Below are 14,474 nucleotides of genomic sequence, written 5' to 3'. Positions count from 1 at the left end.
GATGCCCATGTATTACTAAAGAGGCAGAAGTGAAGTATTTGTACTGTGATAAAGTCTTAACCTGACCAAAGCTCCTTTGTCCAACGCCTAGGACAGAAAAAGCCACTACACCCAAAATAACAGGAGTAGTCACCAGGTGTCCCTCCCCTGACCAGTGCTGCTTAAAACACACTAAATTTCTTTTAAGACTAAGTATAGGAGACATTACTGGGAAAAAAAAAAATCAAGCCAACAGCAAAACAAGAGTGCTCATGAAAACAGCTCATACAAAGAAAGGATTTTCTTTCTTTTCCCCTCCCTCTTCTTCTCCTTGACTAAATGAAAAAATAAGATCAATTTTTACTGAAACTTAAAGTACCAAAAATTTATCTCCAGAATGATATTTCAAGACAATTATATGCATCTGGAAGAAAATAAGACTTATAATGGAAGTATTTTCTGAAGCATAACTATAGAGTTGCTAGGCACAATGCTGTAATCAAGAATAATGGAGCCCTTCTCCCAGTATACAGGAATGGATTTTATTGTTTGCCATGCACATACCTGTATTTTGAAAATGTAGTGGAAAGCTTTAACTGCCAAAAGGCTCGAGTATTAGTGCTCAGACACAATGCAGTTTAGAAGTGGGCTCCTTCATTTATTGCTCATGTAATGATTAATCTTAAAATCTCAATTACACACAAAAATAGAAGAGGTCCGGCTGAACTTTTGATCCCTTCCAAATTGGTTCATCTGAAGGACAGTTCAGGACCATCCCCACAGCGTACATGGCAGTGCAGGATGGTACCACTCTGTATTAGCTCCACCGCAGCCAAGCCAGGCTTTGCAAACCTTGCAAAGGTTACGTCTTGGGCACAAACCGTTTGAGTAGGTTTAATCCTACCCTCTCCCTCTGCTTTCAGGAGAAAATGGAAATACAGGAAAGAACAGGACTTACCTTCTTTCTGGAGTGTGATCTGTCCTCCTCTTTAGCTGCTTTGCTATTTTTCCCAGCTCTGGAAAGCTTCTGCTCCCCAGACTGCTTGATGGTGATTTTGATCTCAGGAGGGCAAATATAGTTCTCCAAGCTCTTTGGGGGCTTCTTAGCTCTCTTGGTGGTCTGGATCTTTAGTTTTAAACTCCCCTCCGTGAAGTTAGCCTCCTTGATGGAAAATTCCTGCTCCTCCAGGCCATCTCCTGCCACCCATTTCTCGCTGTCTGCGTTGGAAGTGGAATCCACGTCTCTCCCAGAACCCAGCTCATCCTCTTCCTCAGGCTCCAGCCTCTCACCACTCACTGGGATCCCTTTCCCTGAGCCCGCCGCAGGCAGCATCGTGTCCCCAGTGCAGATGGAGGCAGGCGGAGGCTTCGCGGAGGTGACGGCAGCTGGCAGAAAGTCTGCCTCACCCCCCCTTTGCCGGGAGCTGCCCAAAGTCTCCCTGGACTCCATAGCAATACCACAGTGCCCTGGAGTTTTATCAGAGGGAAGGGGAGTGCGGGAGGGGATGAGGAGAGCAAAGGTAGGTACAATCCCAGGGAATGAATGGTAACTTTCCGCCAAATTCAATGTCCCAATTGCCCAGAAGCTGCAAGGAGCTCAGAAGAGACCAAATCTGCCACTGTCAGAAGAAAGAAGAAAAAAAGGAAGTTAGCATGCACACACATATCAAATGCAAGTGTGGAGATAGCTGAAACAGGGCACCCTTGGGCTTCCCCTCCAGCATCTCAAGTCCCTTCCTTATAGGAAAATGGGAACCAAGGCTGGCCAGTATTTCTGAGGGCTGGATCTGGGATTGCTAAGCAAGGAACGATAACCTCATGCACTGCTAAATTGATGAAAATGGATATATAAGTAAACAAAAAAACCCACCCAAAATTGGCATATAAATGCAAACACCATCAACTCTGGACTTGGGAAATAAGCGAGGGGGCAACCAGTTCTCCATACTCATGAACCTCCTCGATATTTCAAAGTGCTTGCTGTCACAGGGGGGTTTAGAGGGAAAGAAAAAATAGAGGCAGACACTTGCCTCAGGTTAAACAATAACCCAGTGATCAGAGCACAGAAAACATGGTGTTGCCCTGTGAGTCAGGCAGAGGAGTTTCAAACTCCTTATTTCCCCACTTCCCAGGTGAGAGAGAGATGCCCTCAGCTACCAGCTATTCAGAGGGGACACGATGGAACTCTGCTTCAGATTAATTATTCATCACACACTGGGCCAGGCACACACTGTCTGCAGCCCAAGATGCTCCCTGGCATGCTGGAAATGCAGGAGGATCCACCTGGGTCTCTTGCAGGGCATATCAGGAACCCAAGTATTGAGGGCAATGGAGGAAAGCCGAACTCGGTGCTTTCCAGAGTTCCACATGCCCTTGGGTACCATTCCTCTGTAGCAAAGGCTTGGGTTGACTGAAGCAAAGCCTGTGCTCTCATCCTTTCAGGCGTCAACTTTCTTTAAAACATTTCAGAGCGAACTCTTTGAGATGGAAGCACTTGTATTCAGGACCTTACAAAGTCTTGGCCAAAGTTAACAGGAAAAACTGTGAATGTTCAACTGAAGCAAAAGATATATGGCATTTGTCTTAGCCTTTCTATGTCATTGGGTCATACATTTGGTTAAAAAAAATTACACACAGGGCATTTTTAAAGGCATTGAGGTGCTTTCATATGCCCTCCCTAAAATCCCCCATATAGCTACTGCTCCCCCCCTCCCACCATGGTAAGCCAGTTTAGGCTACAAAATTAGCAGAAGGGTATCTCAGAGAGAAACAAAGATATTTTCTGCTACTTTAGCAAAATCAGCTCTCTGGGGGTCAGAGGAGTATCACTTTTGGCATACAGAAAAGGAAACAAGACGACATTGCCAGAAGTAGGTGCAAGGGTGCAGACCTACTCTTTCAGCAGTAGCTCCCTGCTAGATTAGCTCTGCTACCCTGCCAAACCCCACCCCTCGACCAACTGCAAGATCTGAGCACAGCCTGGGATTTCCCAGGTCATTCTTAGCAGCAATAAACTATAAAGGAGAAACAAAAATGATCTTGCTACCTGTCACCAAATCATAACAGCATTATCAGTGTAACTACTCTAAAGCACAGGTCACCAAGAAAGATCACATCCTTGTACCCCTGGCTTCTTTCTGCTTTTTAAAAATACGTTACATGAGCTTAAAATTCAAAGAGAAGTAATAACAAACACCTTTTACTAGTTATATAGCCACATTTCCACTGGAGTATGGCCATGGGTCACTTGTCTGACCCTGACACATATGACTAATGGAGAGTCCTAAGCATCCTAGAGCTCCATGAAATCATTTGGGTGACCTCCACCCAGACCCCAGCAGACACAAATTCAAATAAAGTTCCCATAAATAGCACAAGCTGACAGCCCAAGCAGGGAAGGAAAAAAGAAAAAAAAGAAAAAAAAAGCAGCACTCTCATGGAGCCTGAACTGCCATCTGGCCTAAGAGGTGGTGGCTTCAGTAGCTCATAGCAGATAGAGGTACACCATAAAAACATTTATACTTAAGTAGCACATCTTTTGGCAATAGGGAGGAGACTCAATCCCCAGAGCTGCTGCCACTGGTCTCATTTAAGGTGATGCTGAAGAACTAACAAACCCAAGGTCTCCTGCACCCCTGCCTTGACTCACCCTCTGATCAGCAAACCTCTCCATTCCACCACCCATGAAACAAGGATCACACTTACCTCACTCAAACCCATTGCTAGGTGGGTTAGTTAATGCCCTTACATAGTTTTGAACCCAAGTGTTTACTATGTGGTAGTCATTAATTACTAACAAAATTAGTACGTTAAAGCCACCCAGTTGCAAGGGAGCTGCTCTGCCTAATTGACCAACCTTGCACCTTGCCTCTCCTTTGTGCCTATGGAGGTGATGTGAGTCAGGATTACCTTCCTCTTCCAACCGATCCAATAAAAATAAAAAATAATGAAAAAAAAAAAAAAAAAGCCCGTCCTATTTGTTTGCCATTTCTCATTGTTAATCTCCTAGGAGAGGGACGCAATGTACACACACTCCAGGGCTGCAACACAAACACAAGGTGGTAAAAGCTCAGCGTTGCAGCATTCCAGGGAGTTACTGCTCTGGTATGCACGCATGTACAATGGGCACTCTGTGCTGGCCTCCGCCCACAGGCTTTTAACCTCTCTCGCTGCTGGTAAAAAAAGAGAAGGCTTCTGGCAGACACCAATCTAGCTCAGCAGGCTGAGTCTGCAGCCACCAAGGGCGCGGGGAAGGGACCGCAGCCACCAGCACAATGAACCAACCGTTTGAGACCCTTGCATTGAATGGGATAAATGAACGAAAAAATAGTTGAATGAATAAAACTCATGGCTCCGATCTGGGAAGGGTCTTTCAGGTTTTGAGGCATCGGGTAATGTTTTATGGAGGATGAATAAAAAGCCAGGTTTCTGCTCCAAAGGCTGATTGCTGGTCTTGGACCCAAGCTCTTGGGTCATGATGCTCAAACACTCATCCCCACTTGGCTGTGTGCCTCCGTGTCAGTAGAAACAAACAACAGATGAATAAAGTCATTGCATTACACCAGTGTCAGGTGAGTTCATGCTAAATCCACCTTAAAATCCCACTTAAAACTATTGGCCTCCTGTTCTGCTGAGAGCCTGCAGATGGTGATATCACCAGACCCGAAGGTAGCAACAAACCCCCCTGCTGCTCAAACACCAGGCAGAATTAACTGGGTCATTGTTTTAGGTATCTCCTCACTCTCCTCCAGGGTTAATAGTTAGATGACTTGGGTGCAGGGACATTATACTTGTCTTTTTTGTTCGGGCAAGCTACCTGTGCTTTGAGTAATTAGGAAACCTCACTTGAGGCTTCTGAACGTGTAACCTCTTTTGGAAACCTCCTCATCTCCCCTCTCCAGACAGCCAGGAGCAGAAGCGCTGGAGGGACAGTGATCAAGACTTGGTTTTTTCCTCCAGCAGCTCTTCTGCCTTAGCTGGCAATATGCATCTCTGGAAATCTAGGGAGGAAACAAATTTTCCAGGAGACCTATAGCTCTATTTTAAACCCCCAAGAGATGGGGGCTGTCTAGACTTTAAAGTGCTCACCCAAACTGCCCTTCCAGGCCTCGAAGCTCACCAGCATCAAGATCTGTTCAATAAGCCACTACAGAGGTGTTTTACCATCCAAATTAAGCTCCCAGAGGAAAGTGTTATCACTAGTAAGCTTCCTGCAGTCAAGTTAAATTTGAGGATAATTCACAGATGAATGACAACAAATTTCACAGAAGTTGGCATTAGCTCTTAGTTAGAGAGAGATTCACACTTCCTCTGATAAGTACTGAGAAATAATCAAATGCCTGTGTGCTCAGCCTTGCTATGGATGCTCTGGTGTTTCTTATCAGCTCTGCTGGGCACCTCAAACACACTTCTGGAGGCAAAGGCCTGAAGGACAAGACCTTCCTTTGGGTCATACTAGATGTATGTATACAGAACCCATTAAGGGTTCTGAGTATGCTCCCTTCTCCTGCCTCAGGCAACTACTCATGCTTGCAAGTATTCAGATGCCAGGGCTATAAAGTGATTAAACTGAAAACTTGCTGAGGACAAAAACAGACATGTGAGCCCACGGTAAGGGGGAGAAATCCACCTATTTAGGATTCTCCAGGAAATGGAAGTGGGCATAATACTTGGCATGGTTTTCGCCCTAAGCGCAGGGGCAACCACATTAGTAACAAGCAGATGATGAGACAAGTGCAAGCAAGCCAGGTTCGGCTGCCTAGCATTTGTGCTGCTCCTGATTTGCTCAAGCACCAGGAGCAACAGCAGAGAGCTCGGAGCAGTATTAAAAGATGCTGCCCAAATCCTATAGTACACTACTCCCAACCATGGCTGTAGCTACTGAGACTGCTTTTGTTTTACCCAGAGTCCAAAATGCCTTAAGATGAAAAAGAGAAAAAAAATATCTATTGAACACCATCAAGTAAGGGGAAACTGAGGCACGAGTCTGAGAGTGTGACAGTGAACTTCACAGTGGAGCCCACATCTTCTTGAACCCCACCTCTATCATGTTGCCTTTGGATCTCACATTCTTTCATGTGACATAGTTAAATCTCCAATCTCTTCAAAATATCAGAAATCCTGGAAGCCTCTTTACACTTCATCTTTTTCAAACCATTCACCACAAAGCACTGGAGACTGTACAGCAACATTTAATGATGAGATATCACCTTTCACTCCAAAGACTCCTGGGTTGCTTCCTTGATTATACAAGCCACTGCTGAAATGCAGCTGCCTCTGGGGCACAGGCCAATGGACATTACACCACATTACACCCCAGGTCAGAAACCTGCTTTTATGAGAAGTGTCAGTGAAACTTCAGAATCCATCATGGGACACAAAAACCCAACAGCCTGGCATGCAGCAAGCTGCACTTGAACTCAGTTAACCCACATTAGGAATACAAAAAGAAAAAAAAAAAGATTAAAAAAAAGCCCAACCTATTTCTTCATTATTTGCAAAAAAACCTAAGAATTTCAAGCGTGGTTGTGGTTGTGGTCTGAGCACTGCCAGATCACCAGCAGCACAAGTTTGATGCAGATCAGGGACAGGCATCTGATCAGGCTTCAGTTGGATGGACCAGAGCACCCAAGATGAGGGTTAAGCCTTTCTTCATGCCAACTTAAAAGGCAGTTCCAGCAGATGAGTAAAGTTTATGAGCCATAAAGCCAGTGTGGTGCCGACAAGTGACATAGTATGATGCAATACAAAGTCTGCTGGGATAAAATTAAGTCACTTCAAATTTTTTTTGAACAAATTTGAACCAGGAGAATGAGTTTATACTGGATCAGTATCATGCACCAATAGCGTATTTAATCTCCCTCTCGGAGCCCTGGAGCTAAATTTATCGCATCTTCAGACCACAGCCTTAGTTACTTCCTATGGCCATGGTACTCTGAAAGAATAGCCCAGCCTTGGCAGGGAGCTGGAAAAATGACTGACAGCTATCTTTCCATCCACACTATAGATCCCATAGGAAACACCCTCTCCCTTTCACCCGCCTTGTGTCAATCAGGACAGAAACAAGGCAGAAGGACTTCTCTTTCAAGCAAAACAAAATGAACATCATCTCTTAATAAAGAATTGGAGATGGTCTGATGATATCCAAATCCCAACCAGGCACAACCCTGAGCATCCTTCCCTAGGTGATCCTGCCACTGGATGATCTCTGGAGGTCCTTCTAACCCCAGCCATTCTGTGCTTCTGGGATATATTATTTGGCCTCTATCTCCAGTGCTGGACAAATCAGTCTCTCTACTGCATGACAATTTTAAACACACTGCTAAAATTCTCATCTATAAGATATACCTAGATATAGACACACATAAAATAGATATGAGTATACCACAGATACAGTATGAGATCCTCAGCTGCTAAGAATAATTGTGAGTGGAACAACCATATGTGAATGCCTGTAATCCACAGATTACCTATAAAAATAACTAAGGCATGTGATTCATTAATAGGGTGAATTAGAAGAGGAAAGGTGATTCCTCTCCCCATTGTCCCCCTGCCTCCAACACTGCTTTTGTTCCAGTCCTTCCTCCTCTGTCTCTGATTTTGCATGGGTTATGTGAGGAATTTCTCCAAGGAAAGGATGCAAGCTCTCCCAGGTGTGGTCTATCCAGATGAAAACAAGGAGCAAGGATTAATGGCAGTTACCAGAACAACAGCAGAAATGTAATTTTCACTTGTTTCCATCAGATTTCCCTGAGTCCAAGTGCTACCAGCCCTCTGCACCTCCAGCACCGTGACTGAGTAACACTGACTGATGGCTCTGTCTCGCTGTGCAAAGGAAGCCAGGAAAAGCCACACTAGAGGGGAAAAGACCAGATAAACCAAAGATCTCTCACAGCCAGGTGAGGCTGCAAGCATCCCTCCCCCCCCCCAAGATAAAAAGACAGAAATAAATGAGAGCCCAAGTATATCCGTAATTATGGAGGCATGTAAGTGTGCACATTACACACATGTGTATCTGTCTTCTCAACATAGAGACATTAAGAGTAGATTATGGAATCATATTTGACTCCATAATTAGGTTTGAGACTCCATAATTAGATCAGATAGTCACCTTTCTATGCAAGTAACTAACTATCATACAGCGCTGAAGGGAGGATTAAACAACTGACATGGCCATAAATCACAAGGCCCATAAAAGCAATACTGCCCAAGGTACAGCTGTGGCAACAGCCAGCGTAGCAAAGCACCCATCTGCAGTAGGAGGAGAGATGCCCATCAGGCTGCCCAAGGACTTTTACAAGCTCCTGCCTGAGAACAGTGCCAAGGTTTTATAAATCTGCTCGCTCACAACCTAAAGCTGTATCTAGGTGTTGGGGAAGCAGGTACGGTCATCAGACCTATAAACACCTCCTCATGCTCATTTCTGGTCTCTAAAGGACCAGCTTCCCCTCGCTTGTGCCCTCCGAGGCCAACACCGCTGCAGGACTGCTCTAAAGCTGGTCTCGGTTCACTGGATTTACACCTCGGAATCAAGGAATAGTGTTTGATCCTAATGACATCAGGAGTTGGCATGTCATTTTTACCCATCGCCTTTGTGAAGATTAGTCCTCCGGGATGCTAGAAAGCAGGATGAGATGCCAGCTGTGCTCTTTACAACACAAAAAGCCAAGCCAGGAGATTTGCCTGTGTAAGGTCAACACCAGGTTGCTGAGCTCCCAGGCAAAGCATCATCGCTCTTGGTGGGATGTTTAATCAAAGGTGATTCCTGAGATGATCCAACAGAATACCCCGAGCACAATGCTGGGTGCAGCAGTGTGTGCCACTACAAGGATAAAACTTATTCCACTAACTCCAGCCATAAATCTCCTGGGGGGAAAGTGTCAACGTCCATGAGAAGGGGACCGCAAATGCTTACTCCATTCTAGGCAGCTCTTGCCAACCATACCATCCTGGAGGCAGCCACTCCAGGCTACAAATGGAAAGGTTTATGGGTATTTAAGGAAAGGTTGTTGGCACAGAGCTCAGCCACAGAAAGCAAACCCCTGCACAATTCCATCATCTGTGTCACCAAACTTTCCTAGATTGACTGCTTTTGGAGAGTTGCCGTCAGATACAGTAGCCTCCTCCAAACACCATCATGGTGGGGCAATAATCTCTTCTTCTCCCTCTGATCAAACATTTCCCTCTGATAAGGACCCTGAAATGTGTGGGAAATGATTTCTCTACGGAAATCATTAGCGAGAGGTTTGTTTTTATTTACTGCTGCTGCCACAGGACTTCTTCTTCCTTTTATTTTCCCTCCTCCATTATTTCATATTTGCTTGCACAAGTGCCAAATATACCAGCTTTCCCTCCCTTCAGGAAAAGCAAAGAAATAAATAAAATAAAACAACACATCTGAACATCTGATAGGGAATGAAGCAGGTCTTGGCTCTGCATCCATACCTCAGAGCCATAAGTGATGGCACAAGGAGGACCAAAAAGGCTTCGGTCCAGGATCTATCCTGTGCCCAGTCTAGAGGCTGTACAAACAGCACATCCCATGTTACTCAATTCTGCACACTTCAGATGAGGCTAGGAATAAGAAAGGTTGGATTTTGTCCATGCAGGCTTGCCCTGTGTACTTCCATGCTGAGTAAGCAGCGGTGTCTTTTTCAGTGCTGTGTAACATCCCAAGCATTCCCAGCATCAAGGACTGTGGGAAAACAGGGCATATAATGGGCATGCAAGAAGAAGAGCAACAATTTGGGGTATTTAGAGAACAGTGTTGAGACTTTGCCTTGCAGAAGGTATCACTCTCTCAGCTTTGAGGGAAGAGAGGTTGTCCGGGTCAGGCAAGACAAGAAATGCCCTTAAAGCCTCATGGACTGCAGAAGAAAAGGCAGCAGGCAAAAGCAGCACAGGACACAAGTGGACACGGCTGGAGACACGCATGGCAAAGAGCAGCCCATGGTGCAGGAACAGTGATGTCAAGAGGTATAAATGTTAGTCAGGAGCATGCTGGTGGGAAGGCCAGAGGGCAGGAATAAAGGCAAGATAACTGGCAGATGCTCTGGGCAAAGGAAAGGAGGAGCTTTGCCTCTAATGAGGATGAAGAGGAATCGGTTACAGAAGTTCTGGGAGAAGTTGAGTCAGATGGGAGATAAGAGTCTGCTGAGTACCTGCACACCCCAACGGCCTCTCCAGTTCAACTACTTCACTGAGCTCTTTGTGCAGCATTGCACACATCAGACTCCCTCCCAGGTGGCACATAGGATCGGGAGCACCACATTCACAACTCACATCCCTATTCCAGCAGGACCAGGGCTTTGGGTTGTTATTCCCTTTTAACTCCACTGACTTCAGGAGGATGTTAAAGGTTGGGATGGGGTCAGAATTTGGGGGAAACCAAGGTCCAGTCAGTCATGGGTGCCCCCTCTCTCCATATGATGAGACATATGGGTCTCTCTTTCCTAGTCTGAGCACTTCACTTAGGTCCCAACCAAGCAAAGTTTGGTCTGTGGGCTCCGATGGGTCAAGAGACCCCTGAACTGAGGCATCCATACCAGCACTCCCCAGCTGGAGATGGATGCAAGTTTGAATAGAGTCCTAGTTCCTACCTAGGGCCATGCTGCAGCTTATTGTTATTTTAATTGTTGCTCACACTATTTTTTTCAGAGGTTTTCTTTAAGGGCCCTGGGAGGTCTGTTCACTGAGCTAATCCTGAAGAAAATGTTCTGGCCTGAAAGCCACCCTTAAAAAGCAGCATGTTTTAAGAGCAGATGTGTCTTCAACTCTGATAAAAGCAGGACTTATGTTTCTGTAACTACTTCCTATGACACAGAACTGGGATCTAATTTAACCAGCACCTATAGCAAATGTTATTTATGACACTTATCCAGCAGGATTTGTAGGGACAGTGCCTCTCTCTTTAAGACTGAAAGATCTCCATCAACTTTAGGATGCCTACAGTGACACTTTGAATTTGTCATGGCATCAGAAACCATGACCTCCATATTTTTTTGTCCCACTCACACCCCAAAAGCAGACAGAGGCTTTCAACAAGCCCTATGTTTATATCCATTTATCAGCTCAAAGTCCAGCAGGTTAGACTGCTGCCCAGTTTAAAAGTATGTGGTTAGGATAATTCAAAAGGGAAAACTGTTTCCTCTTCTTCCTCCACTCTCACTTTTTTCTGAATAAATTTGAGAAGAAAAAAAAAGAAAAAAAAAAAAGGAACAACTGACAGTTGGAGAGAATTTACTCAGCCTTTCGGGAAGAAAATTGTCATCCAGCAACAGAAAGCATGACATTTTTCAGCCCATTAGGTGGAGGTTTATGGAAGTTACAAGGATGTGAATATATGGGTTAATATTTTAAACTGTTTTTCAACTGCGGGAACAATGGGCATGTATAATAACACTTTTCTCAGATGCCTGCTATAATACTTTACATCTATACAATCCCGTTTGAACACTTACTAAACTCCCCCAGTTAAGCTTCATGTCTCTGATCCCTTCTGAAAAAGAACTGAAGAGTTCAGCAGAGAATTATTCCCCTGTGCAGAATTCTGTTGAATCCCTGCTATAGAGCTCCTCCATAGGAAGGCTTTAGGGAAAAAAAAAAAAAAAAGAAAGAAAGAAAGAAAGAAAGAAAAAGAAAAAAATACAGGAAGGATTTCCTTGTCTAGCAAACTAATAGGATTTTGGAGAAGTTTCGGTGGAAACCCCATTGCATTCTCCAAAGCCAAAAATGTATCAAGACTCAAGGAGAGGTAGGCATGGATCACAGCATTGCTCCAGAATCCACTGGGTCTGGAAACACACAGGGAAGTTAGGCCGGTGTCCAAGCCTTAGAAATCACATCAGTAGGATATTTAGGATATGTGGATTTATATGGAGGAAAGACATGCCTGTAACACCTTGCAGCTTGACCTCTGGTTTGCGTATCATCATTTTCTCCCTTCCGTCTTAAAACCAACTTCTTCATCTGCTAAAATACCAGGACAGGAACAGAATGATTCATTGCATACATATATCTCAGTTTTAAAGGTTAAGGCTAACAAAAATTTCAAAGTAACATAAAACCTCAGGCATCTGATCTTTAACCCATCTCTAATTTTGAGGTATTTGAGTCCTGGGTTACCCCACACTTGCCTACCACACATTCTTCTGAACAGCTTTCCCAAGCACTATTACTGGAGATACCGTGCTACAGTAGAGGAAACTTTGCTCTCATCTCTGCCACATTCATAGAGCCCTTAACTGCCCAGGACTGCAGACCAACCCTTATGGAAGCAGAAATCCACTCCTTCAGAGGCAGTGAGGAGCTAGGTAAGTCAGCCCACAACAGCATTTAGCCACCATCCCAGCACCCCACTCTGCCAGGCATTTGCATCCCAATATACCATGTGCTGCAGCACCAAGCCTTGGGCCACGCTGTGCTCTGATATTCACCAGGGCAGGTCAGAGCCTTGACACCACCTTCTGACCTCGCATTTGCATGGAAATTGGTGTCCTCCTGCATGGCTTTTCCACACATTGAGCTTGCTTTCAAAAAAATGCATCAGACTCACCAGCCCTACATAGAGAAAGCAACTCAGGCTCATCTTTATTATCTGTACAACTACTTTTTTCCCTGCAAGAGCCCTGTGCTGGATGGACATGTATATGAGCCCCACCACTATCCCCACTCATAAGTAAGAGTAAACCTGACCCTGGGATCTGTGAGCAGCACCAGTGACCGTATGCCCAGAGCACTTCTCTGGCTGCCTTTCCTGCTTTGTCACCCATGCTTTAGCCCCATCACTTTCCCCTTCATATCCAAAGTCAAAAGGTCATCGTCACACACCAGCAATGGCACATGGTGTTTGGAGGACAGCCAGCCCAGCAAATATCATAGAGACACAGAAGCTCGCAAAGATCCCCAGCTAGACTTGGAAGTAGACTAGAGCCATAAAGATCATAATCAAGCCCAGATCAAACTCTCCCAGTCCTCAGTGTTTGAGGTCCAGAGCTTCAATGTGGCCTTTTGGAGACAGAAGTGACTAACCTGAGAACTCTTCAGTATTTTCCGGTTCATAAAAGACAACAAAAGCCTAAATGAAATAATGTCAGAAGATTGCTTTTCATATCCAACTGCCCCACCGCTTGGATAAAAGCTCATCATTGTGTTTGGACGATCTGTGCTGCAAAGTAAATCCAACTCCAAAGGGGCAAAATAGCCCCTAACTCTGCTCCCTCTCAAGAGCTGATAAACAGACATTACCATTCCCTGCTTCCTTCACACATTTCCTCAGCTCTGAAAGACAAGCTGCATTACTCTCTGACTGCTTTTATTCAAGTTAGGAAATTATTTTGCCTTCTTTTATGGTTTGCTCCACCTATTTAGCCCCCTTGCTTTGCTCTTTCTACGACCAGCTAAACGTGAATGCAGAATCCAGGTGCCTGTTGGGGAGCCGCACTTGTTCGCTGCATCCAGCAGATCTCTAAGTAGGTCCAAAGACTCAGTGAACTTCTGAAGCCACGTCAAGTGAAGCCTTTATGTTGGGAAAAGGAGAAAGAAGCTGTCTCTAAAGCTTGGAGTGCACCTCAGAAGCAACTGTGCTAACACAGGCTTGAAACCTGATTTCACGCCCTTATCAGAAGGCAAAGCAGTCCTAACCTCGAAAGTTTGGAAATGGTTTTCAGATCTGACAGTACCCCCAGGCTAAAACCTGGAGTTGAGGGCTTTTAAAGCCCATCTTTAATCAAGATGACAATTTCCTAAAAGGATGACTCATTTTATTTCCTCAACAGTAATAACTGGAAAGGAAACTTTTTTTTTTTTAACAAGTTGGAAAGAGAATGTAACAAGAACAGAACCTATAATAGCAGCAAAACCAGTCCCGATAGAAACCACAAGTCCGGCAGCAAAACACTGGGAACCTTCTCCACTAAAGTTCTCCCACAGACTCTGGCCTTTCCAGCTAGGCTTTGGACTAGCTCTGAACCTTGGATTGCTGCTGCCCTAAGAGTGCCTGGACTTCCCAGCAGCAAGGCTAGATCTTGCCGTGGATTTCATCTGACCATCTTTTTTTTTTGTAGGCACAGATTTGCTGCTCTTGTCTCATCATCAAATGCATGCTTAGTCGCAGCCCTTCCACACTCAAAACCCTGTGTGCCTACATGTTAAGGCAGGCAAAAAAGACATGCTGGATTTTCTGAACATGGCTTAAATCCTGTTCAGTTGGCCTTACTGCAGGCCATGCATCATGTAGCACATTTTGGCAGTTATTAATGCTGTCTTTCAACATCATCGCAGACTCACAGATAACAGATACTCCAGAGATGGGTAGTTAACGGGGAGCAAGAAAAAATGCCTAGGCATATGGTTAAACAAATCAGTCATCAATTCACTGGGACAGCTTTCATTTCCATCACAGCAATCTGTTGGATCCCAGAACTGTTTTTATGTGGTTCATTAGACAATAGCCTTTCTTGCTACTAGTTGGGTCAAGAGTCAAAATTGCTGTGTAA

The 14,474-nt window shown here is 44.8% G+C and overlaps 1 protein-coding gene across 4 annotated transcripts in view; it reads right to left on the bottom strand.

Annotated features, from left to right (window-relative positions):
• The window catches only part of LOC101920929 (SET-binding protein), a 271,629-nt gene that overhangs the window by 253,604 nt on the left and 3,551 nt on the right, over nt 1-14,474 (bottom strand). For all 4 annotated transcript variants that reach the window (XM_055792952.1, XM_055792956.1, XM_055792953.1 and 1 more), the window contains exon 2: nt 938-1,598. In XM_055792952.1, the coding sequence (XP_055648927.1) occupies nt 938-1,429 (492 nt within the window). In that variant the 5' untranslated portion in view covers nt 1,430-1,598. The remainder of the gene's footprint in view (nt 1-937; nt 1,599-14,474) is intronic.

Source organism: Falco peregrinus, chromosome W (assembly GCF_023634155.1).
Source record: "Falco peregrinus isolate bFalPer1 chromosome W, bFalPer1.pri, whole genome shotgun sequence".
Classification (NCBI taxonomy): domain Eukaryota; kingdom Metazoa; phylum Chordata; class Aves; order Falconiformes; family Falconidae; genus Falco; species Falco peregrinus.
The sequence above is the reverse complement of the archived record's forward strand: the minus strand, read 5'-3'. Positions and strand labels throughout refer to the sequence as shown.